This window comes from Elephas maximus, chromosome 10 (genome assembly GCF_024166365.1).
Source record: "Elephas maximus indicus isolate mEleMax1 chromosome 10, mEleMax1 primary haplotype, whole genome shotgun sequence".
NCBI classification, from domain to species: domain Eukaryota; kingdom Metazoa; phylum Chordata; class Mammalia; order Proboscidea; family Elephantidae; genus Elephas; species Elephas maximus.
Window position 1 is genome coordinate 81,540,145 of NC_064828.1, and position 27,079 is coordinate 81,567,223.

A 27,079-nucleotide genomic window follows, 5' to 3' on the forward strand; every position below is an offset into this window, starting at 1 on the left:
TTTAAAACTGTTATGCCAAGTGAGCTAGATGTCCCCCGAGACCATGGCCCCCAGACCTTGGCTCAATAATTTGGTCTCTCAGGTAGTTTGGATATATCTGTGAAGCTTCCATGACCTTGCCTTGGTCAAGTTGTGCTGACTTCCCCCAGTATTATGAACTGTTTTACCCTTCACCAAAGTTACCACTTATCTAATGCCCTCCAGATTCGCCCATGTTGTGAGGTGTTTCACATATTCATCATTGTTCTTTATCATTGTGTAGTATTCTACCGTGTGTATGTACCATAGTTTGTTTATCCATTCATTTGTTGAGGGGCACTTAGGTTGTTTCCATCTTTTTGCTATTGTGAAAAATGCTCCAATGAACATGGGTATGCATATGTCAATTTGTGTGACAGCTCTTACTTCTCTAGGATATATTCCTAGGAGTGGGACAGCTGGATTGTATGGTATTTCTATTTCTAGCTTTCTAAGGAAAAAAAAAAGAAATGTCATATCTATCTTTTTCCAAAACAGTTGTACCATTTTACATCCCCACCAGCAGCGCATAAGAGTTCCAATCTCCTCGCAGGCTCTCCAACACTTGTTATTTTCTGGATTTTTGATTCGTGCCAGTAATGTTGGGGGCAAGATGGTATCTCATTGTAGTTTTGATTTGGACTGGGGGTGGTCACCAAAGACTTCCTGGAAGAAAAGCTTAAGCTGATAGTAAAAGATATAGAGAGACAGAGAGTTGACTCAAATTCGTAACTGGCAAAAGAAATGCGATAAATCAGGATATGTTAATATATTGATAATTTCCCAACACACACCGATGAGTGAAAAAGTTAAGTTGTAGTATGACTGTAGAGTAATATAACACTTATGTGAAAAACACACATGTTCATGGAAACAATGCCATATATTTTCTGTAGGTACATTTATAAGCATATAAAAGCAAAGAAAAAGTGCTGGAAGCCTATACTACAAACATTATAGTCATTACCTCCAGGGAAGGGACAGGGGACCAGGACTGGGAGACATAGTCAGAGGGGATCTTAGCCATATCAACAGTTGTAAAAGGAGAACGTGGTCATGTACTACTTATATTTTTTAACTTTTTATTTTGAAATAATTATAATAATTAAGTCAGAGGAAGTTGCAAAGAAATATATAAGGAGGTCCTGTGCACCCTTTACCCAGCCTGCCTCAATGCTACCATCTTGCATTTAACTACTAAACAATATCAAAACCAGGAAATTTACATTGGTAAAATCCACAGATTTTATTCAGATTTCCTCAGTTATACATGCACTCACATTTGTGTGTATACAGCTCTATGCAATTTTATCACATGTAACCACCAAGATACTTAACCAAGGTACCTCTACCACAAGATTCCCTCGTGGTACCCCATTACAGCCACTAACCCCTGGCAACGACTAATTTGTTCTCCACCTCTATAATTATATTATTCCATTGATGCTACATAAATGGAATTATACAATATACTTCCTTTTGAAACTGGCTTTTTTTCTTAGCACACTTTCCAAGTTATTGCATATCAATAGTTTATTCCTTTTTCACAGTGAGTAGTATTCAGTGGTATGGATGTACCACAGGTTGTATAGCCATTAACCCACTGAAGGACATTTGGTTGGTTTCCAGCTTTTGGTTACTATGAATAAAGCTGCTAACAAATTTCTAGTGAAAGTAAGTTTTCATCTCTCTCGGATAAATACACAGGAGTGCAACTGCTAGGTCATATGGTAAGTCCATTTTTGATGTTAAAAGTAATTGCCAAACTATCTGCCAGAGTGGCTTTATCATGATACAGCCCCATCAGCAATGCATGAGTAATCCAGTTATTCCACATCCTTGCCAGCAATTAGTTGTACTTAAAAAGGTCTACCAAAGTAAGTTTTTCAAAACTAGACATTTTTAGCTTCCTTATGTATGTATACAACACCATCAATAAAATACTTTTGCACCCCCCAAGAATAAAAGCTGAATCTATTCAAGCCCTTAGATCTAATACCAACTTATGGGAAAAACCAGGATCAGAGGAACGTATTAAATGACACTACAAGAATGCTATCAGCATAATCTAGAATGTGAGAAATTAGTGTTTATTTATTTATTGTGCTTTAGGTACAAGTTTACAAATCCAGTCAGTCTCTCATACAAAAAGTTATACACACCTTGCTATGTGCTCCTAATGACAGCACATTCCTCCTCTCCACCCTGTATTCCCCATGTCCATTCAACCAGCTCCTGTCCACCTCTGCCTTCTCATCTCGCCACAAGACAGAAGTCACCCACATAGTCTAGAATGTGAGAAATTCTAAAAAACAAATAATCTATTTCTTCAACAAATAAATTATAAGGAAAAAAGAGGCAGAGTTACCTATAGATTAAAAGAGAATCAGAAGTCATTTCAACTAACTGCTTTGTATGAACTTTATTTGAATCCTGACTCATAAAATCAATGGTAACAAAACATTTTTGAAGTAATTAAGGGAATTTGATACTAAAAAAAAAAAAAAAATACTAAATACGTGATAATATTAAGGAATTATCGGAATTTTTTAAGGTATGATAATAATATTGTGGTCATATGCTCAAAAAGAACTATCTTGCTATGGAAAACAATTTGGTGGTTCCTCAAAAAGTTAAACATAGAATTACCACATGACTCAGTAATTCCACTCCTACGTATACATATACCCAAAAGACTTGAAAGCAGGGACTCAAAAAGATACTTGTATACCAATGTTTATTGTAGCATTTTGTTCAGAATAGCCAAAAAGTGGAAACAATCCCAATGTCTACCAACAAATGAATGGATAAACAAAATGTGTTCTACAATGGGTTATTATTTGGCCACAAATAAGAATGAAGTACTGATACATGATACAACATGGATGAACCTTGAAAACGTGCTAAGTGAAAGAAGCCAGACACAAAAGGTCACATACTGCACGATGCCATTTCTATGAAATATCCAGAATAGATAAATCCACACAGACAGAAGCATATCGGTGGTTACCAGGGGCTGGAAAAGAAGGAATGGACAGTAACAGCTTAATGGGTATAGTTTTATTTTGGGCTGATGAAAATGTTTTGGAACTAGATAGAGGTGGTGGTTACACAACATTGTGAGTGTACTAAATGCCTCTGAATTTTTCACTTTAAAATGGCTAATTTTTGTATAAAGACCTCTGGATAATAAAAACTCCTATTTATGCATTAAAAAAAATAAAATGGTTAATTTTATGTTATGTGAATTTCACTTCGATAAAAGAAAAATAATTATCTTTTAGAGATACATATTAAAGTACTACAGAGAAAATGATATAATGATACATGGAAATTGATTCAAAGTAATTTGGGGAGGGAGACATGAGAGATAAATAAATTTAAAAGTCAAATGTTGATTTTGTTCTTTTGAAAAATTTTTTCATGGTTCAAAATTTCAAACATATAAGTAGAATCATAAAATAAGCCTTCCTGTACCGATAGCCAGCTTCAATAATTATCAACTCACGGACAATCTTGTTTCGTTTATCTCTAATGTCCCCCTCCCCAATTTTGAATCAACCTCCTCTAAGATATGGACCTCTGGTGGTGCAGTGGTTAAACGTTTGGCTGCTAACCAAAAGGTCGGCAGTTCGAATCCACCAGCCACTCCTTAGAAATCCTTTGAGGCAGTTCTACTCTGTCCTATAGGGTCGCTATGAGTCGGAATTGACTTGACAGCAATGGGTTTTTTGCTTTTCTTTTTCCTCTTAGATAACTAGATTTGGGGAGTATTAAAGAAAGGAGATGCTTTAATTTCTTTGGCAGTATTAAAGGAAGCGAAACCCTGGTGGTGTAGTGGTTAAGTGCTATAGCTGCTAACCAAAAGGCAGGCAGTTCAAATCCACCAGGCGCTCCTTGGAAACTCTATGGGGCAGTTCCAGTCTGTCCTATAGGGTTGCTATGAGTCGGAATCGACTCAACGGCAAGGGGTTTGGTTTTGGTTTTATTAAAGAAAGGAAATGGTACATGCTTCCAGAACTCCCATCCGTTCACCTGACAGTCCCTAGATGCTCTGGTCTGCAATGAAGCCTCTTGTTATAAAAAGCACATTTGTGTTTGGTGAGAAGAATGGACACAAGGAATGACAGCCTAAAGCCTGAAGACTCCACATCCCAGTGAACTTAGTAGCAAACTCAACATGGATCTCCCTGAATAACCACAGCTTCACCCTGCAGGATAAGCAAAATCGCTAAATCATCTGGAACATTTGTTGTTTTTTTTTTTAAAAAGGTAGATTCACGAAACCGTATGGGGCAGTTGTACTCTGTCCTATAGGGTCGCTATGAGTCGGAATCGACTCGATGGCAATGGGTTAACAGGTTACAGACTCCAGACCAACAATTCAATCTCTTAGTATGTGTGCCTAAACAAGTTCCCCAGATGATTCTGGTGCCCCTTAAAATTTGAGAATTAGTGTTAGGAAACCAGGGGACCTGCAGCTTCCAGTGAGCAAAACTGATTCTATAGCTCCACCTTGTGGCCCTAAAGTGAGAAAGCAACTTCACCAAAATAACCTGGCTCTCACACTAACATTAATTGATAGGAGCTTTCAAAGCCCAGCATGAAACCTTATCACCTCCTCTGCAGGATTTATTCCTTAGCTATAACATTTTGATTCACTCTATTACAACTCAGGAAGTCAATTGGTCCAGAAAACATTATATAAATCTAGCTTTGAAAGTACAGACTATTTTGGGATGAGTATAATACTGCATTTATTCAGTATTTACTTAGGGTCCATAGTATTCCAAGCACTAGAGAGTGCTAGGCACTAGAGATTAAAGATGAATAAAACATGGTCCTGCCCTTAGAAATTCACAGGAAATGTGACAAGTAACAGTACAGATTAGGACAAGTGCCTCCTTTGTGAGGAGTAATTGATGGGCACTGCACTCTGGGAAGGAAATCAAGGACATAATAACGATGTAGCTGGAGAGACCTGGTGGCACAATGGTTAAGCACTGGGCTGTTAACTGAAAGGCTGGCAGTTCAAACCCACCAGCTGATCTGTGGGAGAAAAGATTACAGCCTAGGAAACCCTACGGGGCATTTCTACTCAGTCATATAGGGTCACCGAGTTGGAACTGACTCGACAACAACACATGACAACAAGCTGAGATATAAGACAAAGTCATACTAAAAGATAATTAGCAATGCAACAATGACTGAGACATGCAACATGAATGCCGCAGACCATAAATACTTTACAGAGAACCTGAATAGAGATATCCATTCCTCTAGAAGGGAGGAGCCCTGGTAGCGCTGTGGTTAAGAGTTCAGTTGCTAACTAAAAAGTTAAGCAGTTCGAGTCCACCAAGCCGCTCCTTGGAAACCCTATGGAGCAGTTCAATTCTGCCCTATAGGGTCGCTGTGAGTTGGAATTGACTCATTGGCAATGGGTAGAAGTAAGGGAAAGCTTCATTCATTCAACAACTATTTATTCTTACACGTGCTCTGTGCCAAAACTGTGCTGTGCATGGGGACAGAGTGAGTAAAGTAACAGAAGCTTTCAGAATGTGTAACAGGGTGATCTAACGGGGAAGGTTTCTCTGGTGGGCTATCATTTGCTCTCGGACCTTGAAAGGTAACTAGGATTTCAATAGGTAGAGAGAAAGCTAGAAAAAGGAGTAATTCACTTGTATGTGTACAGATTTATATGTTATGTGAAGAGTGTCAGGGGAGAAGGGAGACTGGAATAGAGAAGGGGTAGACTGCTTGCTTGAGGTGTTTGGATTTTACCTGGTAAAATAGGTCATACACTCACTCGAGAAATATTTTCTTGGCACATTCTGCATTATAGGTTCTAGGGATACGGCCATGAACAAAGATGATGAGAAGCCACTAAAGCTCCTGGGTAGGGGAATGACAAAAGTGATGTTTAAGGATTATGTGCCATACGCCAGTTTAAGTAAAGTGAGTAAGTACTTCACCATATTTCTTCAATCTGTATGCCGAACAACAAATGTGAGAAGCCACCCTAGGTGAAGAAGAACCCAGTATTAGGATTGGAGAAAAATCATTAACCTGCAGCATGCAGATGACACAAACTTGCTTCCCCAAAATGAAGACTTATGCAGGTCAAAGACTGCAGTCTTCAGTATGGATTACAGCTGAACATGAAAAATACAAAAATCCTCACAATTAGGCCAATAACATCATGATACATGGAGAAGAAAGTGAAGTTGTCAATGATTTCATTCTACTTGGATCAACGACCAATGTCCATGGAAACAGCAGCCAAGAAAGCAAAGGACATATTAATTGAGCAATAAATTGCATCGGGCAAATCTGCTGCAAAAGACTTCTCTAAAGTTTTAAAAAGCAAAGATGTCACTCTGATGACTAACGTGCATCTGACCCAAGCCATGGTCTTTTCAACTGCCCCGTATGCATGTAAAAGTTGGATAATGAAAAAAAAAAGAAAGAAGAATTGATACATTTGTGGTTGGTGAAGAATACTGAATATACATGGGCTGCCAAAAGGACAAACAAATCGCTCTTAGAAAAAATATGACCAGAATGTCCCTTAGAAGCAGAATGAGAAAACTCTGACTCGCTTCCTTTGGATATGTTATCAGGAAAGACCAATTGCTAGAAAAGGACACCATGTTTGGTAAATCAGAAGGCCAACGAAGATGAGGGAGACCCTCAGTGAGGTGGAATGACACAACAGCTGCAACAATGGGCTTCCATATAACAAGGACCAGGAAGAAAGTGCAGGCCCAGGCAACATTTTCTTCTGTTACACATGAGGCCACCGTGACTTGAAGCCAACTCGATGGCAACCAACAACGATGCTATACGCCAGACGCAAGAGACAAGTTAAGGAAGCAGTACAGTCGGTACCTTATGGAAAGAGTGATAAGGGCATGAAACGGAGGTCAGGCATTCAGAGCTGAAAAAAGCAGCCAGGTACTAAACACAGAGCAAGGCTAATTATTTACAGCAGACGGAGAGAAAGAAAAGTCAAACGGAACTCTGGGATTTCAACCTGGATGATTATAAAAGTGATGGTGATATTAATAAAAACAAAGAAGTTAAGAAAACACAATTCTGGTGAGAAAACAAGCTTTTTATTAAGGGTTTCAAAGGACAGAACATTTTCTTGAGTATTGTCTACGTATATGGTGAAATTGGGTGAGTGGGAGAAAAGAGAGAGTGGCTAACCAGAAGGCATGTCCCCTGACCAGTAATCATTTTGACATCTAAATGATCCCCAGCTTTTTTGTTGCAGTTTCCATAATCCCATCTAAACATCTGGGTTCTCTAATTCTCTTCTCTCTCCCTCCCTTGCCCCTTCAAGCCAGTTTCCTAAAGGGCTGGTGATGTTGCTACAGTCACTGGAGTTATACTAAAGAAGGTAAATACCCACTCCAGGACAGTAGTGAGCTTGGATTTTTTTTTTTTTAAAGATATAACAATAAAGTGCCCTAATTCTAAGTATATAGCTCAAAAAAGTTTTATTTAAGTATATACCCATGAAGCTACCACCCAAATTAAGATATAAAACCCCAGAAGTTTCCCTCATGCCTTCCTAGTCAATACTTTATCCAGAGGTAACCACTATTCTGACTTCTATAGCCTACCTCTTCTTGGACATCATATAATTGCAATCATATAATATGCACTCTTTTGTATCTGACTTCTTTCATTCGACATTACGGTTGAGATTCATTCATGTCAATGTGCCAATCTGTAGTAGTTCATTCTTTTTTTATGTCTGTGTAATGTTCTCTTGTACATTCCACATATTATTTGTCCATTCTTCTTTGATTAGACATCTGGGTTGTTTTCAGCTTTTGGCTAATGTGAATAAAGGTGCTATGAATATTCTTGTACATGTCTTTGATAGAAATATGTACTTATTTCTCTTAGATATACTTAAGAGTTAGATTGTTGGACCATGAAGTCGTATGTTTAGCTTTAGTAGATACTAAAAAATAGTTTTCCCAAGTGGTTGTATCAATTTACACTCAACTAAAATGTGTATGAGTTCCTGTTGCTCCACATCCTTGGCAATACTTGGTTTTATCAGTCTTTAATGCTAACCATTCTGAGTGTTAGCGATAACTCATTATGGTTTTAATTTACACTTCCCTGATGAGTAATAATGCTGAATACCTTTCAAATGCTTATTGGCTATTTGGATATCTTCTTTTGTAAAGCACCTGTTCAACATTTTTGCCTATTTTAAAAATTGGGTTGTCTTTTTCTACTTATATTTCTTTACATATTTTGGACATGAACCCTCGTTCAATATATGTATTATGAACATTTTTTCCCAAACTTTGCATTGTCTTTGAAATATTTTTTCACTCTTTTAAAGTGTCTTTGATGAACAAAAGTTTTAAATTTTAATAAAGTCCAACTTATCAATTTTTTCTTTCTTTTAGAACGCTTTTTGTGTTCTGTTTAAAAAGTATGAGAAATCTTTCTCTATCCTGATGGCTTTGCATTCCAAGAAGGAGGCCAAGACCACGCAAGACTCATTCTTTAAAGTTTCAACAAACATCACAGCATGAGTACCTTTTCTAGCCTTTAAGGTTAAACCTCTTGTCTCTATTCTCCCATAATAGCACGAGCGACCCTCAAACGCAACGTGGCAGAGATTGCCTGCCTTGTTCAGAAGACAAAGAGTTATACTTAATTTGGTCTCTACGCAAGTAGGATTGGCACAGGTTCTATTCAACAAACACTTAATCTAGAGGCTCCCAAAGCGAGCTGAGGTTCTCAGAGCCCATTTTCAGATGTGTCATTTACACAACACATTAAAGCACCATTTTGTATGGTAAGTCCTTATAGAAATTCCTGGCTTGCCCCAGTTTTATTACTGAGTGGGAAAGAACCACTCTCTTTATTATCCTTGTCAAATCAAGACACTGTTACTGTCACAGAATTAACAGTTCCTGACAGAAAGTGACACAAATTGAAGAGATTAGAATGGAGAATGGTAGTAAGTAAGCAGACAGATAAAACATGCAATGAAAAAGGGAGACAAACAGAGTGACGGTGGGGGAAACGGCTTTTCCTAAACTTTCTAGATGCCAGAGGATTTCAGTTCTGAACTGTTCAGAGGACATTACAATAGTCCAAGCAAGACATAAGTAGAATGTTGGCAGTGACACAGGCTGTGAAAAGACACCAGCAAGAATAACCTAAATTAACTAAATGACACCTTGTCTAGTCACTTATACTTATGTTCCCCATCCTATGGCCCACTCTACTACTAAAATCTCTAATGCAGACCTTTCAAATCTCAGCGTCCACAGGGCCAGACAAGTATTGTAAATATGGGAGGCACACCTGGAGTAAGACATCAAGAAGTGGTGGGACCCTTCAAGCACTGTAAAGGCTTAAAGTGGAAGCCATGACTCAGCTCCAGCTGACTCTTGCCATATGAGAATAAAGGGTCAATGATATCAGATCTTTTGACTTTTTTGAGAGAAATCAGGATTTTTCTGTATACTTTTCCAAACTTTATTATATCACGTACCCAAACAAAGTATCTCCATGGGCTGAACCTGGCCTGTTGGCAACTATTTTACAAGCTTTGTTCCAGTAAAAGTAAGTGGGACATGCAGGTTTCCAGGCTCTGATGGGTAAGAAACCAGGAAAGCCAGCATGTAGACAGGGGCTGGGACAGGAGGTCATGCATGAAAACAGGTGTAACTTTTAGACCCACAAAGCCTATCTGGAGCTGGATAGGACTGTATTAGAGAAACTTGTAAGAGGAATCTTGAAAAAGCTTTATTGCAAGGAGGTATAGATGAAAGAAAATTAGAATGTGCAGGGACCCTATTTTATTTAAAAAAAAAAAAGGGGGGGTGTGGGACAGAGCATGATATATATACACCAACAAGGTATTTCACCTCTCTGTGCCTTGATTTATCTATATTAAGAATCATAGAACCTACTTCATATGATTTTCACAAGGATTAAATAAGGTAATTCATATAATTGTCAAGGATTAGCACAATCCCTAGCACATAAAAAACCCATTGCTGTTGAGTCGATTCCGACTCATAGTGATCCTACAGGACCAGGACAGAGTAGAACTGCCCCCATAGGGTTTCCAAGGAGTGGCTGGTAGATTTGAACTGCCAACCTTTTGGTTAGCAGCAGAGCTCTTAACCACTGTGCCACCAGGGTTACCACATATAGTAAGTGCTTAATGAATGTTAGCTACTACTATTATTATGAGGCACTGAGAGGTGAAGTAACTTGATCAAGATCATTTAGTTACTAAGTGTACTGCCTGGATTTGCCCCCAACAAATATAGCTTCAGATCCTACATTTAAATGATCAAGCTCTTCCACTGCCTCCCTTTACCTGACTGGGCTAGTTTCTTAATCTGCACAATGAGGAAGTCAGATCAGACGATAACTAAAGTCCCTTTTAAACCAAAAAACCAAACTCATTGCCATCGAATCAATTCTGACTCATAGTGACTCTATAGGGTAGAGTAGAAATGCCCCATAGGGTTTCTAGGGAGCGGCTGGTAAATTCAAACTGCTGACCTTTTGGTTAGAAGCCATAGCTCTTAACCACTGTGCCACCAGGGCTCCTAAAGTCCCTTTTAGGACTGACATTTTACGCTATCAGCCAGCCCTGTAATCAACTTATTTCAGGGCAGCAATGGGAAGAAAGTGCCCCAGCTAACTCTGTGAACCAAAAGTGAACCTGTTCACACATGTACAAGCTAAAATACAGAAGTATGGTTTAGGCTTAGGGTGGGCCAGTGAAGCCATTCAAGCATGAAAGAGTCCACAGGTTAAGCCAGGAAGGAAAAGGGGTTCAGTGTGAGGCCCCTCATTATTCCAAAGAGATTACTGTATTTCTAGAAGGCCAATAGCCCTTCTGAGTAGGCCCTGAAATTCATCCACACTCCTAAGCTATTACAAACTGGAAACCACTTATAAGCGTGGCAAGGAGCCACGACAGGCTTTAAACCTAAAATCTCCAGAACACAGAGTGACTGTTATCCTTCTGGGGCCATGGGTCTCTATGAGAACTCACTAAAAGCTCTTTCCCCTCCCCAGAAAACACTCTACGTGCATGCTCCCTCAGACATACAAGCACGCAATTTTAACTGCAATTATAAGGGGTTTACAAGTCCCCTAAAATCTTTCCCTAGACTTTCAGTATCTCTGAAATAGATCAATCCTGTTCCAGGCTTGTCCTCCCAGGGGATTCGAATGCCCCAAGATCTGGGTCGGAGTTTCTAGGCAGCTGTGCTCAGGAGACAAATCATCCATTGCATCTGGGCACAATTACCTAATCCTGCAAAGAAAAGACAAAGGGCTCTCTCCCCCTCCCCCACACCAACTTGTACGAAGGGTATTTGAATCAAAAAGATCTGTAATTTAATCTCAGAATACCAGTGGATGTGAATTTAAGAACAGCAACTCAAGAATATTTCATGTCCCTTTTCTGCCTCATGCCCAGAAAAATCTCACAGAACTTTAAAACAGTTGAAAGAAACCAGGTAAAGCTATCCTAGTCCCCATGGCGCTGTGCCATTCCGAGAAAAAAATCGGTCAAGGTTACCAATTAGTCTTAACAAATGACTTTTCTTCCATATGGGCTTTGAAAATGATAGGTTACCAAAGGAACCATATAACCTCACTCATAATTAAAGAAGAAATCAAAACAAAGATATTATTTCCCCCTATTAGATTAACAAAAAGTTAAGTGTTGGTGAGGGTCTGGAGAAACACCTTCTCTTATACAGTGTTGGTAGGTTTGTAAATCAGGGCAGGTGTTTTGGAGGGCAATTTGACAATTTTTTCCAAAAATTTAAATACATATACCCTTTGATGCAGCAATTCCCTACAAATATTTTTGCAAAAGTAGGCCAAGATAGATGTGCAACCAGGATTAATCCACCATTGTTTAAAATGGCCAAAAAAATGGAAACAAGGTATCTTGGTTGCTGCGTACATTGTATAAATGAAATACCATGAAGTCATTAAAAAAAAATGAGCTTTTGGTGAGGACATGAAGAAAATGGAACACTTGTATATTGCTGGCGGGAATTAAAATGGTGGAGCCAGTGCGGAAAACCGCTGTGGCGATTTCTAAAAAAGTTAAATACAGAATTACCACATGACCTAGCAATTCCACTCATAGGTGGAATTATACCCAAAAGAATTGAAAGCAGCAGCTCAAACAGACACATGCACACCAGCATTATTCACAGTAGCCAAAAGGTAGGAAAAACCTAACAGCCCATCAAGAATGATAAGAAGAATGGATCAACCAAATGGGGTACATACATACAATAGAATATTATTCAGCTATTAAGAGAAATGAAGTTCAGATACCTGCCATTCATCACACGAATGAACCTTAAAAACATTATGCTAAGTGAAATAAGTCTGATACAAAGAATCAAATATAGGATGTGTCTTAGTTATCTAGTGCTGCTATAACAGAAATATCACAAGCAGATGCCTTTAACAAAGAAAAATTTTTTCTCTCACAGTCTAGGTGGATAGAAGTCTGAATCCAGGATGCCAGCTCCGGCGAAAGCTTTTTCTGTCAGCTGTGGGGGAAGGTTCTTGTCATCAATCTTCCCCTGGTCAAGGAGCGTCTCAGCACAGGGACCCCAGGTCCAAAGGACACACTATGCTCCTGGTGTTTTTGTCACGGTGGTATGAGGTCCGCCTGTCTCTCTGCTCACTTATCTCTTTATATCTTAAAAGAGATTGATTTAAGACACAACCTAATCCTGTAGATTGAGTCCTGCCTCATTAATATAACTATGGCTAACCCCACCTCATCAACATCACAGAGGTAGGATTTACAACACATAGGAAAATCACATCAGATGACAAAATGGTGGACAATCACACGATACTGGCAATCATGGCCTAGCCAAATTGATACACACATTTTGGGGGGACACAATTCAATCTGTAACAGGATGATACCACTTTTATGAAATATCTAGAATAAGCAAATCTATCAAAACGAAAGATCAGAGGTTATCAGGGGCAGGGGAAAGGGTCAATGGAGAGTTGCAGGGGCTGCGGGGAGGGTGGAGAATGAGCTATACCTGTAAGTGCTGACATAAAAAGAGCTCCAAAACATATTATTAATTGAGAAAAGAGGTTGAGGACAGTGCGTATTATTACATGGTTCCTTCAGTCTAAATTTTTTAAAGGATACATATACATGCCAGAGTATGCATTAACTTACGTTCTGGAATGATACATAACAAACTGTGGACTGGTTACTTTTGTAGAGAGTGACTAGAGACTGGGCAGGAGAAGACTCAGTGACATATAAACATTTAAAGAACATATGTAAAACAGATAACCCAGAGATGGGATTATGTGCAATTTTTGTTTTCTTATACACTTTTCTGCACAAAAGACCTAAATCTAATAAATGTTATTATAAAAAACACAACAATAATCAACCCTTAGAATTTTTAAAAAAGAAAGAAACCACGTTTAGTGAGAAGACAAGTAGTAAGGGGAACAGGACATAAGTACAATGCACAGCAGGAAACTGGTGGAGGAGGTTGGGGGAGAAAGAAGCGAATTAAAACAAGTACATACACCTTTTCTCTCAACAGCCGGCTGACATCACAAATTACTCAAGCTTTCCACTGGGGATGAATAGCTCAGCGCCCCACTCCACTTGCCAGCTATTCATTACAGTAAGTATGGAAGATGGCAGGTTGGGAGGAGACAGCTAGAATAGTTAGTCCGAATTCTGGCTTTCGTAATATGGGTGAGCCAGAACTGTTGTTCCTACGGAGCCTGAAGTGGCAGAGAACGCAAGCTGAACACAGGAGATGTCTTCCTGGCAGAGAGCAACAAGCCTCCCTAAACACACAGTACGAAGACACAATAGGGGTCCTGCCACTACACACATGCCAGCAGCATAGAAAAGCAAGAGCCAGGTACGTATGCAACAGAGAAAGCAGGAAAAATCTGTTGCCCTGTGGAGCCTCAGGGAGCCCTGCTCACCACCAGGGGTACCCCTCTGGGCAACAAAGATCTGCTGTAATAGAACCAACTCTCTCTGCCTACCCCATGGAGAGAATTAGCTAGGATTAAAAATCATCAAGGAAGATAATCCTCTGTACTTAACTGCCCTTTTCATCTGAGGCCCATGAAATAAATCATAACCTGGTTTAGTTTCCATGATATTTTTCTGCAGTGTTGCTTTACAAAGTGAGAAATTACCTCCCACGTAGAATTCCCAGAGGAGCTAGCAATGCATGTAAGTCTAAAAGCAAGGCCAGCTGTATACACAGGTGCCATAAAAGGTGGTCTCTCCCCCATCAGATTTAAGGAGCATATAAAAAAAAAACCTCCTACTCTTCTCCTCTCCCCACATTTCTCTTAATGAAGCCTGAAATTCCCCCATTAGTGATTCGAACCATCGGTTCAGGATTGTCCTAAGTGTACTCTTTTACCAGTGCAATCAGAAAGGGAAACACGTTAGGTTCCTAACACCGTACTGCAGTAGTTCATAACCTTTTGTTGTTGTCTTCACTGGTCCTCTGGAGTAAACAAACCCCACCTCAGAAAAATGCGCTTGTGTGAATACACAATAAAATTTCCATACAATGTTAGGGGTGTGCATCCTCCCAAAGCCCATCTAGGTACCCCCTCCAGCCTGGGTAGCTAACCCCTGGCTCAGTGTCAGTGAGTTGGACGGATTTTTCCTCGCTGGCAGGAACTCCTGTGCATCTGGTGCACACTGGGCCTAAAGCAGGGAGGCAGTACTAAAGGGAAGTGCTTACCACTTCATAAATTTGCCTAGAATTGACCCTGCTTAGAGTCCAGATCACAGTTTATGATTCTTCAGCTAGGACTGTGGATTTCTCACACTGTCTGCCTCCTGGAAACATGGCTCCCCTGGCTTCAGAGACACGGTACTTGTTAGGAGACGCCCAATTGAGAGTGACTGCCAAACACGTCTCACAACCCTTGTGGGCTGATCACATTATCTGAGAGATGAGGTGGAGAAAAGTTTTTACACCTTGTGAATAAAGCTGGCTCACCTCTGAGGTTTTCGAATATCCCAGAGTCCTACTCCTTCCTTTGAATTGGCTGTGGCCAGTAGCCGGGGCTCCACAGGGTTAAACATGACACTATGAAAGGCTGACGGATAGTTGGCCAGGCAGAAGGGCTCTGTGAGAAAGAGAAATGATGATCAGTTCATTCCAGTGCCTGGCCCAGTGGCAGGCAGACAAGCAGGAATGTGAAGGTGAATAGGAACACACCCTTTAATAACACTCCAATGGGCTGGAACCCCAAAGTAGCATATTATCCCAGTAGCCGTTACTCACAAGGTCCCCACAAGTCCTTGTGCACACTTTCTGCTCACAGAAGGTCTGAAAACAGCAGCTTAAAAACATTTAACCAAATCTTAAACTATTAATACTCAGAAGTATATACAACACCTATTCAGATGCTGTGACAAAACACAATGGCACTGTAACTGGGGAAGTAAGCTGTTTTATAGTAAGTAAAATTGAATTCCACATCAGCTGAAAAAATTCACTGCCAATTACTAGTAGGATTGTTATACCTTTAATCCAAATGTGTTGGTTTTAGAAATTAAAAGTTTTAAAACTACACACAGGTTTAATGAGAAGTATTGCAAAACAATAGTGCAGTTTTTCCATCTGGTTCACGCTGATTCCTAAATTGAAAAGGGGTACAAGTGAAGAAAACGGCCTCAGTCAAGAACTTTATGATTTCATTCCCAGCAGTGGAATACTTTAAAAAAAAAAAAATACACCTAACCCATGAACTTCTCTTGCATTCCACCAGCTCCTAATTAACTTCACCTAGAAACCTGTAGCGCTGCATATATCAGCAGGCTCCAAATGAGGAAGGAATCACTTTGCTATTTAGGAAGGCACACTCCTGTGGAGCCTGTTAGAAGTAACAGACAGAAAGCACTTCCCAGTCTATGATTTCCGTAATGTAATCCTGCACAGGCTTCCAGGCAGGTGATATACTCGGTCATCTCAGCCATCACGCAGTTCAGACAAAGAGAATTTCACCTCCCAAGCACACAGTGACTCAACCACAGGGCAGCTTGCCACTGCCTTGCCTGCCTGATCCTAAGAACAAGCTTCTCTTAGAGCCTGAACCTCAGTGACGAGCACAGCCCAGTGTATTAAATGTCTGGAATACAGAACAATAAAAAGACCCAGACCACAGTAATAGGACAGACAATGAAGGCAGGACAGTAACTCTATGTGTACAGGCGTGATCATTACAAAGCTGTGCCAAGGGTGGGGGGCGGCAGTGGCACAGAAGAAGGTGGTGCTGGAGGAAAGGGCCTTTGAGGACAGACAATTACAGATAGAAATTTCTCTACAGGAAATGAAATGAGCATTGCATGAAGAATTCTGGAGAAAACAGAACAAGTCCTTCATTTTATACTTCAGAGACACATTTAGAGGAGGAACTCACATAGATAATCCCCCTTAACCAGAGTGTATTTGCCATCATTTTAAGATCCAATACACAGTCAGGTGAGGTTCTATGGTTCTTTCAGCCAAATAACAAGCTTGAGACTAGGATGCAAGAAAGTATGTAACACCCCCATTCTAGGTAAACAACCAAGCTGTGCATGTCAGCACCACCCACAGTGCTGGCCCTTGGTGGTTGCTCTCGACAACAAGGCACCACATCTGCTCCACTGGGACCACTGAACACCAAGCTACTGATAGGATTGTAGAGATTCACTCGGGAACGGGACCTCCAAGGATACACATCTATGCTGCACGCAACAGTTTCACATTTCTGCTCCCAGATCACTCAGGTCACAAACTGCATCTGCAATGAACTTGACATGAAATTCTCCATCGCAGTCAAACAGCCTTTTGCACTGTGATCCTACCTCCATGGGGAGACTCTCGGATGTCCCAGATGAGAACCCGGCCATCATCTGAAGAGCTGGCAAAAATGTTGTCATTCACTGGGCTCACGGACAAGCCATATACTGCATCTTCATGGGCAAACACATCTAGGGTCTCGCTGCTGAGAAACAGAGAACAAGAGAGAGGCACACAGGCACACACATACACACAACCATTGTGCAGAGTCCCACCCTCTGGTATCCAGGGTGGAGATCTCCTTTGTTTTTATGAGAAAATCAATCTCGCTAAACTTGAAGGACATTATAGTACATATTGGCCTTTTCCTAAAAGGCAGATGGTTCAACTTTCAGGTTAAAAACAAACAAAAAATGGTACTATTAAAGACACTTTTTATACATTTCATAATAAGTTTGCTTTTTGCATGAAATAAGCATATTTAAAGGTGACTCCATAGATGAGTTTCATGCTTTCATTTATTACAGAATGTGTCTGTGCGCAGATTTGGGAGTGCTGCTTGATTTCTGGAAAGCTTTAAAGCAACCAGGTCTGATGTTAGCAAGGGTGGGAATCTGATGCCAAAAGAGGGCCCTCCTGGCAGCCTGGCATGGTGATTAGGAGCATGGCTCTGAGACCAAATTGCCTAGGTTCAGATCCCAGCACCATTTGACCTTAAAGTGACTCAACACCTCTGTGTCTCAGTTTCCCCACATGTACTGGAGATCATAATAGTGTCATCTCATAAAATTATGAGGGTTAAATGGATTCATTCATACAGAACACTTTCAACAGTTCCTGGCACATAATAAGAACTCAATAAATTTTAGCTATTATTATTAGTATGTTCCCTTCCCTTCTAACATCTCTCTTTAAATTTTCACCTGAAAACTATGATTTCATACCAACTTTGCAAATATAAAACCAAACCAAACCTGTTGCTGTTGAGTTGATTCCGACTCATGGCGACCCTATAAGACAGAGTGGAACTGCCCAATAGGATTTCCAAGGAGCGGCTGGTAGATTCGAGCCGCCAACATTTTGGTTAGCAGCCAAGCTCTTAACTACTGTGCCACCAGGGCTCCTTTGCAAAAATATATATTTTTAAATCAAAACATTATTTCAAAACTATTTTTCAGAAAGACAGCTGGTTTCACGTTATTTTTTTTCAAGAAACAAAAACCACTTGGCCTAAACGGATATTTGCCTCTCTGTATGAAAAACAGTCAGTCACCTTCACACACCAACAATCTATTTACCTTTCAACATCATGGAGGATAACTTGCTCATCATTTCCTATAAAGGAAAAAAAACAGGCATTTAGTCATTCCTGCGAAGATGTTTCCCAACCACATTACAATTTAGTATTTTAAAATTTTCAGGGAAAAAAATATGAACAAAGTTAATTTAACACAAATAAGGAGAGTTAACTAGAAAAAGATTTATTACAATAATCTAAGGAACATAGTACTTTATTTTATAGAGTCTTTCTTTAAAAACTTAATAGCAACTAGGTATAACGTAATAACCATCCCAAAATGTACTATTCAGTGGATGGTGTGAAAAAACCTTGGCCACTGAGAAAAAGGATGAATGACTATGGGCAAATAAACAATCCACCAGGTTACTGAGTTTTCTGTTGTTGTTATTGTTTTTAGAAAAATACTCATTAGCTGTGAGACCTGAAATAAGCTCTCTAGCTTTTTCTATGCCTCACTTTTTTTTTTTTAATTAATTTTTATTGTGCTTTAAGTGAAAGTTTACAAATCAGGTCAGTCTCTCATATAAAAATTTACATACACCTTGCTATACACTCCTAATTGCTCTCCCTCTGATGAGATAGCACAGTACTTCCCTCCACTCTTTCTCCTCGTGTCCCATTCGGGTAGCTTCTGTATGCCTCACTTTTTTTTAATCTGTAAAGTCTAATAGCTGTATCATTTAGAACAGGGCCAAGCACTTAATAAGCCCCCCCAATAAAAGTTACCTACTACTCATATCCTCATCATTATCTCCTCCTGAAGATCTCGCTCTCTCTTTATTTTTAAGGGTTTATATTCAGGTCTTTTAATCGTTTTCTTTCAGTTCAGTATTTTTTATTAAAATTTATTTATTTTGTTGTTGTTGAGAATATAAACAGCAAAACATACATTAATTCAACAGTCTCTACATGCACAATTCAGTGACACTGATTACATTCTTCAAGTTGTACAACCATCCTCACCCTCCTTTACCCAGCTGTTCCTCCCCCATTAACGTAAACTCACTGCCCCCTAAGATTCCTGAGTTGCTGCTGTCACTTTGATCCCATATAGATAGTTCTTAGAAGAGCATAATGCTCAAGACAGACATTCTTTACTAGTTAAGCTAAACTATTGTTTCGTTTTAAGAAGACTTCTGGGGATATTTTTGGTTTAAGGTTTAAAGATTATCTAAGGGCAATAGTTTTAAAGGTTCATAGAGCCTCCATGGCTCCAGAAAGTCTGGAGTCCATGAGAATGTGAAATTCTGTTCTGCACTTCCCCCCTCCTTAAGATCTCTTAAAACATTAAAATTTGATAGTTGTGATTACAAATGATGGGGAAGTTTTTATCCATAATTCTTTTTTCTTTAAATCCACAATTTTTTTTCTCTTGCATTTCTCCTTATTTCATCAAAGAGCTCAAGAACACTATATTCATAATGTGTAGTCCCGACTTCACACAGTTTATATAGTCAAAAAATAAAAACTTGAATGTGGGAGGGGAGGATGGGGAGGAAGGAAGAAGACTACCCTAAGACATGTGTCTAAACTGCGGTAAGGCAGAGAAGACAAGCTATGGGAAACCACAGCTCAGTGAGATAAAGGGGAAAAAAAGGAGTGCTCTTAACTCTCCTTTCTATAAAGTTCTGGCCACAGTGGATTTTCCAAGGTGGAAATTTCCCTTCCTCTCACCTCCAGAGAATATTTTGGTATTCCCACTGTTGAAAGCCAGGCAAAAAATGTTGGAATGATGCTCTCCTTTCAGCTGTATGGGCTTGACTCTGGAGTGGATGGCTTGTTCCATGTGCCACAGCAGGACCCGACGATCGTCTCCTCCTGGAGAGGGGAACAAGAACCCAGGGTTAAAACAGCTGACATTTCAAGGCCGACACTTGGTTTTGCCAGCCTTGAATCCCATTCTTTCCAAAACTGCACCTCCCCAACCCCATGAGATTCTGACTGGGTATATAAACCCAGGGCTCTTCCTCTTAGCCACCAGTAGGCACATGACCTCTAGGCCGCACAAGCACCTGCTCCCAGGAATCTGAATCTTGAACAGACATATACAGAAAAGGAAAGAGGTAAGCACTGATATCAAGAGCTTCACCAAAGCCACCCTGCTCCTGTCTTTCCAGGGGCTCAGGTGTTTAAATATTTCCCTTGCTACCCAGAATCTTTCCACTAAAATCCTTTTTTTGCCTAAGGGAAACTGAGTTGGTTTCTATTGCTTGCAACCAAAGAACTCTAAAGTAATACTTCACTTCTAGCATACTAGTTTTCAAAGCACTCTCCTTGATGTAATCTCGCTGACAATGGGATACTGCACAAATGACAACTAGGAAGTTGCGTGGCTCTCACAGTAGCAGGAGTAGACAGAATCTGGCTCCCGTAAAGCTCCTCCCTGCTCCTTCCTCTGAATAACTCTCAATAGTCCAAATTAAGTGAACAACATTAAACTACACAAGCCAGCTCCTAGGAAATGAGAATATATATGCTGTACAAATCTTTATACTTGCAGATGGATTAAAAATGTCTAAAAGCATGAACGCCAGACCAGTAACCATAGTTAGTACTTCTAGAAAACAAGGTTAGAAGAGAGATGAGGACAGAATTGGGCGGGGGGGGGGGGGGGGTACTTTTACTTTATATATTTAGCACTGTTTGATTTTTTATAACAAGTCTATGTTATATTCCTTTTCTAATAAAAATGTATGTTAAAACTGCAGCAAACAGTTAGCAAATCATAGCAAGCTCTGTACCCCTGCCTCGGCTCCTCCATTCAATTCAAAATACAACAGTCACAAAGTATAGTCAATCCATACAATAGCATACCATGCAGCCATTAAATTGGTGAACCTGTAAGAGCTAACTTGGGAAAGCTGTCCAGAGATCTCTTTGTTAAAGGCGAAGATGAGGTGTAAAACAGTATGCATACCAACCTGGGCCTCTGGGAAGGCAAGAGCAGGGTGGCTTTAGAGGTCTCAGATTTTTACAACACAAGGATATTCCCTCTCACCACTCCTATTCAACATCATACTGAAGTCCTAGCTAAGGCAATAGGAGAGAGAGAGAGAAAAAAAAAAGTATACAGACTGTGAAGGAAGAGATAAAACTGTTTTCACTCACAGGTGATATGACTGTCTATATAGTAAATTCCAAACTTCTCAAACTAATAAGCAATTATACCAAGGTTGCAGGATACAAGGTTAATATATAAAAGTCAACTGCTTTCCTATATACTAGCAATGAACAATTAGAATTTGAAATTAAAAACGTAACACCATTTACATTAGTAGCACCCCTCCCAAAAAGAAAATGGCTAGACATAAATCTAAATATGTACAAGATCTATACGAGGAAAACTACAAACTCTGATAAAAGAAATCAAAGATCTAAATAATGGAGAGCTATTCCATGTTCATGGATAGGAAGACTTAATATTATCAATTCTTCCCAACATGATCTATAGATTCAATGCAATCCCAATCAAAATCCCAGCAAGTTATTTTGTGGATGTCAACAAACTGATCAATAAACTGGAAAGACAGAAGACCCAAAAGAGCCAACACAATATTGAAGAATGACAAAGCTGGAGGACTGATACTACTCAACTTCAAGACTTACTATAAAGCTACAGTGATGAAGACAGCATTGTGCTGGCAAAAGAATAGACAAATAGGTCAATGAAACAGAATAGAGAGCCCAGGAACAGACCTACACAAATATAGTCAGCTGATCTTTAACAAAGAAGCAAAGGCAGTTCAATGAAGAAAGGATAGTCTTTTCAACAAATGGTACTGGAACAATTGGCCATCACATGCAAAAAGCATTAATCTAGGCGCAGACTTTACACCTTTCACAAAAAGTGACTGTCTTAGTTATCTAGTGCTGCTATAACAGAAATGCCACAAGTGGATGGCTTTAACAAACAGAAATCTATTCTCTCTAGAAGTCTGAATTGAGCGCACCAGCTTTAGGGGAAGGGTTTCTCTCTTTGTTGGCTCTGGGGAAAGGTTCCTGTCTCTTCGGCTTCTATTCTTTGGCTCCTCGGTAGTCTTCATGTAGCATGGCACTTCTCTTCCATCTCTGCTCTGCTCACTTGTTTAATCTTTTTATATCTCAAAAAAGATTGATTCAAAATACACCCTATACTAATCCTGCCTCATTAACATAACAAACCCAACCCATTCCCAAGTAGGGTTATAACTATAGGCAAAAAGGTTAGGATTTACAACACATATTCTGGGGAACACAATTCAATCTATAACAGTAACTGAAAATGGGTCACAGACCTAAATGTTAAACACAAAACTTATACAACTTCTAGAAGATAACACAGGAGAAAATCTAGGTGACCTTGGATTTGGCAATGTATAAAAGAAAAAAAATTGATAAATTGGCTTCATTAAAATTAAATTTTCTACTCTGCAAAAGGCATTGTTAGGAGAATAAACATTTGCAAAACTTATCTAATAGAAGACTTGTATCCAAGAAATACAAAGAACTCTTAAAACTAAACAATAAGAAAACAAGCAACCCAGTCATTCAGTGATAAAAAGAAATGAGCTATCAAGCTATGAAAAGACACGAAAAATCTTAAATGCATGCTGCTGTTAAAGAAGCCAGTCTGAAAAAGTTAAATACTTTACGATTCCAACCATATGACATTCTGGAAAAAGCAAACTATAGAGATGGTAAACAAATCCGTGGCTGCCAGAGGTAGAGGGAAGGAGAGAAGGGATGAACAGATGAAGCACAGGACATTTTAATGGTAGTGAAACTATTCTGCACGATACTACAATGGTGGCTACACAATACCGTGCATTTGTCAAAACCCATAAAACTGTACAACAGAGGGTAAACCCTAATGTAAACAATGGACTTTATTTTAGTTAATAATAATGTATCAACACTGGTCTATCATGGCAACAACCGTACCAGATGAATGAAAGATGTTAATAATGGGAGAAACCGCAGAGGAGGGGGACGAAGGGATATATAGGAACTCTTCACTTCCATGCAGTTTTTCTGTACGCCTAAAGCTAAAAAAAAAAAAAAAAAAAAATTTTTTTTTTTTTTCCTAAAGCTGCTCTAAAAAATAAAGTGCATTTAAAAAAGAAAGAAAAGAAAGCTCCTATAACAGCAGGGGTCTTCTCAGTTTTGTTCAATGAGGAATCCCTGGCACCTAAGTGTCCCAAGAATAGGCACAAATGCATCTGCCTACACTTGCATATCTATGCTTGTATTTGTATACCCAGATGGCTAAAAAAGTTGTTTACAGTAGACACTACCTACAGGTCAGGGCTGTTGGGAGACTTTTGTTTTAATTTTTACTTTATACATTCTCATAATTTCTTGACTTTTTGATATAAACATATTTTATTTCATAATAAAATTTAATAGAAGACAGGAAAATCGAAAGGGAAGATGATGCTCTGCATTCCTCAAGCTGAAAGCACTGAAGAAAAAATTCAAGCCTCGAGTTGCAATATCGAAGGATTCCACGGGGGCAAATACTAAACGATGCAGGAAACATCAAAAGAAGATGGAAGGAATATGTAGAGTCGCTGTACCGAAAAGAATTGGTTGACATTCAACCATTTCAGGAGGTAGCATATGATCAAGAACCAATGGTACTGAAGGAAAAGGTCCAAGCTGCAAGGAAAACACTGGTGAAAAACAAGGCTCCAGGAACTGATGGAATATCAACTGAGATGTTTTAACAAAGGGACACAGCACTGGAAGTGCTCACTCATTTACACCAAGAAATTTGGAAGACAGCTACCTGGCCAACCAGCTGGAAGGTATCCATATTTGTACCCATTCCAAAGAAAAGTGATCCAAAAGAATGCAGAAATTATTAAACAATATCATTAATTTCACAAACAAGTAAATTTTGCTGAAAATCAAAAGCAGTTGCAGCAGTATATTAACAGGGAACTGCCAGAAATTCAAGCCAGATTCAGAAGAGGACATGGAACAAGGGATATCATTGCTTCTGTCAGATGGATCGTGGCTGGAAGCAGAAAATACCAGAAAGATGTTCACCTGTGTTTTATTGACTTTGCAAAGGCATCCAACTATGTGGATCATAATAAATTATGGATAATGTTGCAAAGAATGGGAATTCCAAAATACTTAATTGTGCTCATGTGGAACCTGTACTTAGACCAAGAGGCAGTTGTTTGAACACTACAAGGGGATACTGTGTGGTTTAAAGTTAGGAAAGGCGTGTGTCAGGGTTGTATCCTTTCACCATACTTATTCAATCTGTATGCTGAGCAAATAATTGAAGAAGCTAGACTACATGAAGAAGAACATGGCATCAGGATTGGAGGAAAACTCATTAACAGGCTGCAATATGCGATGACAAAACCTTGCCTGCTGAAGGTGAAGCGGACTTGAAGCACTTACTAATGAAGATCAAACACCACCGCCTTCAGTACGGATTGCACCTCAACATAAAGAAAACAAAAATTCTCACAGCTAGACCAATAAGCAACATCATAATAAACGGAGAAATGATTGAAGTTGTCAAGGATTTCATTTTACTTGGATCCACAATCAACGCCCATGGAAGCAGCAGTCTAGAAATCAAAAGATTCATTGCATTGGGCAAGTCTGCTGCAAAAGACCTCTTTAAAGTGTGAAAAAGCAAACAGGTCACTTTAAGGACTAAGATGTGCCTGACAGAAGCCATGATGTTTTCAATTGCCTCATATGCATGTGAAAGCTGGACAGTGAATAAGGAAGACCAAAGAAGAATTGATGCCTTTGAATTATAGTGTTGGCGAAGAATACGGAATATACCACGGACTACCAGAAGAACAAACAAATCTGTCCTGGAGGAAGTACAGTGCTCACTGGAAGTGAGGATGATGAGACTTTGCCTCACATTCTTTGGACATGTTATGAGGAAAGATCAGTCCCGGAAAAAGGACATTATGCTTGGTAGATTAGAAGGTCAGTGAAAAGGAGACAGACCCTCAACAAGACAGACTGACACAGAAGCTGCAAAAATGGGTTCAAGCATACACAACTCTGAGGATGGTGCAGGACCGGGCAGTGTTTCATTCTGTTGTACACAGGGTCGCTACAAGTTGGAATCGACTTGACGGCACCTAGCAACCGAACAACATAGTAGCCAAATCACACTTAATTCTCCTTCCCCTAGAAAAAATGCTGTTTTGTTCCTTGTGTCCCTGCACACATTTTCTCTTTCCACTGTCGGTGAAAATCAGTTCTGTATTCTCCCACAAAGTATTTTATTGTGCACCAGATCAATCCCTTAAATATTGCCCACTGTTCCATGATATGATTTGCCTACTTCAACTATGAGCTACCACATTGTTAGACATCAGGTTAAGGTTATAAAAAGAAAGGTTTGGATTTTCGTTTTATTTTATTTTAATAAAACAATGACACAAAAGGGTTTTCACCTCTAAACGAAAAAGTTTCAAACTGGAGGTGCTCATGTCAGACTAAGAATGATAGGGCCAACATGCATTCTCAGGAAACAAGAGGTTAGGATATAAACCATTTAGGAAGAGTGTGTCAAGATGTAAAAAACTGGTCTCAGGAAGAATGTGTTCATAACTAACCTAACCCTTTAGGACATAAACCATTTGGGAAGAATTTGTAAACAATTTGTTCCTGGAACCGACTACAAACATGAATAGCTGACTACAACTCTATAATCAGGTATAACTGAACTGGGTGGCATCTCACACTTAAGTGGTAACTCACTCCTCCCTAACCAAGTGGTTACATTTCAAAGAACTTCAAGCCGAAGCTGATCTTATTTACAATGAATCATTAACCCCCTACCTTTCCTTTGTTCTCTATGTATTTTTACCTACTGCTGCCCAGCTATAGCTGTTATCATTCCTCAATGAAACTTCTTTTCTTTTACTCCTAACAGAGTATAATAATTTCTTTGTCGACATACCTACTAATAACAGATTTAGATAGATCATGACACTTTCATTCTCCACAGTCTCTACTATTGTTTCCCCCCAACACTAAGGCCACAGGCTCAGGGACCTTCTATCATGACTTTTGTTAATTTTTTTTTTTAAATATTAGAGAAATATTTCTCTGTACCAACGTTTCTATCAAAAGTGGGAAATTAAGAGACAGAAAAGTCCACGTTTCTTCTGCTTAACCCACGTTATTAATCTAATCTCCCTGTGCCTCGAGTTTCATCAAATACAAAATGTGAATAATAATAGTTCTGCCCCCATAAGTGTTACAAATTATAAAGCCAAGTACAGAGACTTAAGTAACTTGCCAAGGTCACACAATAAGTAAGCTAAGATGCAAAGGAAAGCAGTTATGGCTCTAAGCTACTCTTAACCACTACTCTATGTTGCCTTTTAGAACAAAAAAAGAACCATAACTGACAAAGTAAATTCATCTGATGAACACTTAAAGGGATTCTCTGCCTTGGTGGCATAACTAAAATATGTCTAAATATGAGTAAAATAAGAGAGTTCAGGAGTAAAAACAGAAGCAGAGTTAACTGAGGGAACAAGGAGAAGAAATCCAAAAAGGATTCTAAGGATTCAAGCATAAAGATTACAACAGTGTGCAAAACTGATAATGGCTTAATATCTGTTGTTGTTAGGTGCTGTAGAGTCAGTTCTGACTCACAGTGACCCTATGTACAACAGAACTAAATACTGCCCAGTCCTGTACCACCATCGAAATCGTTGCTATGTTTGCACTCATTGTTGTAGCCACTATGTCAAATTCATCTCATTGAGGGTTGTCATGGATTGAATTATGTCCCCCCAAAAATGTACCAACTTGATTAGGCCATGTGTGGTTGTCCTCCATTGTGTGATTGTAAATTTTATGTTGAGAGGATTAGGGTGGGATTGTAACGCCACCCTTACTCAGGTCACCTCCCTGATCCAAGGTA

The 27,079-nt window shown here is 39.4% G+C and overlaps 1 protein-coding gene across 3 annotated transcripts in view; it reads right to left on the reverse strand.

Moving 5' to 3' along the window:
- The window catches only part of DCAF5 (DDB1 and CUL4 associated factor 5), a 105,933-nt gene that overhangs the window by 50,206 nt on the left and 28,648 nt on the right, over positions 1 to 27,079 (reverse strand). For all 3 annotated transcript variants that reach the window (XM_049897613.1, XM_049897614.1, XM_049897615.1), the window contains exons 2-5: positions 19,849 to 19,992; positions 18,173 to 18,209; positions 16,940 to 17,079; positions 15,084 to 15,213 (exon numbers count right to left, since the gene is read on the reverse strand). In XM_049897613.1, coding sequence (XP_049753570.1) covers positions 15,084 to 15,213; positions 16,940 to 17,079; positions 18,173 to 18,209; positions 19,849 to 19,992 — 451 coding nt within the window. The remainder of the gene's footprint in view (positions 1 to 15,083; positions 15,214 to 16,939; positions 17,080 to 18,172; positions 18,210 to 19,848; positions 19,993 to 27,079) is intronic.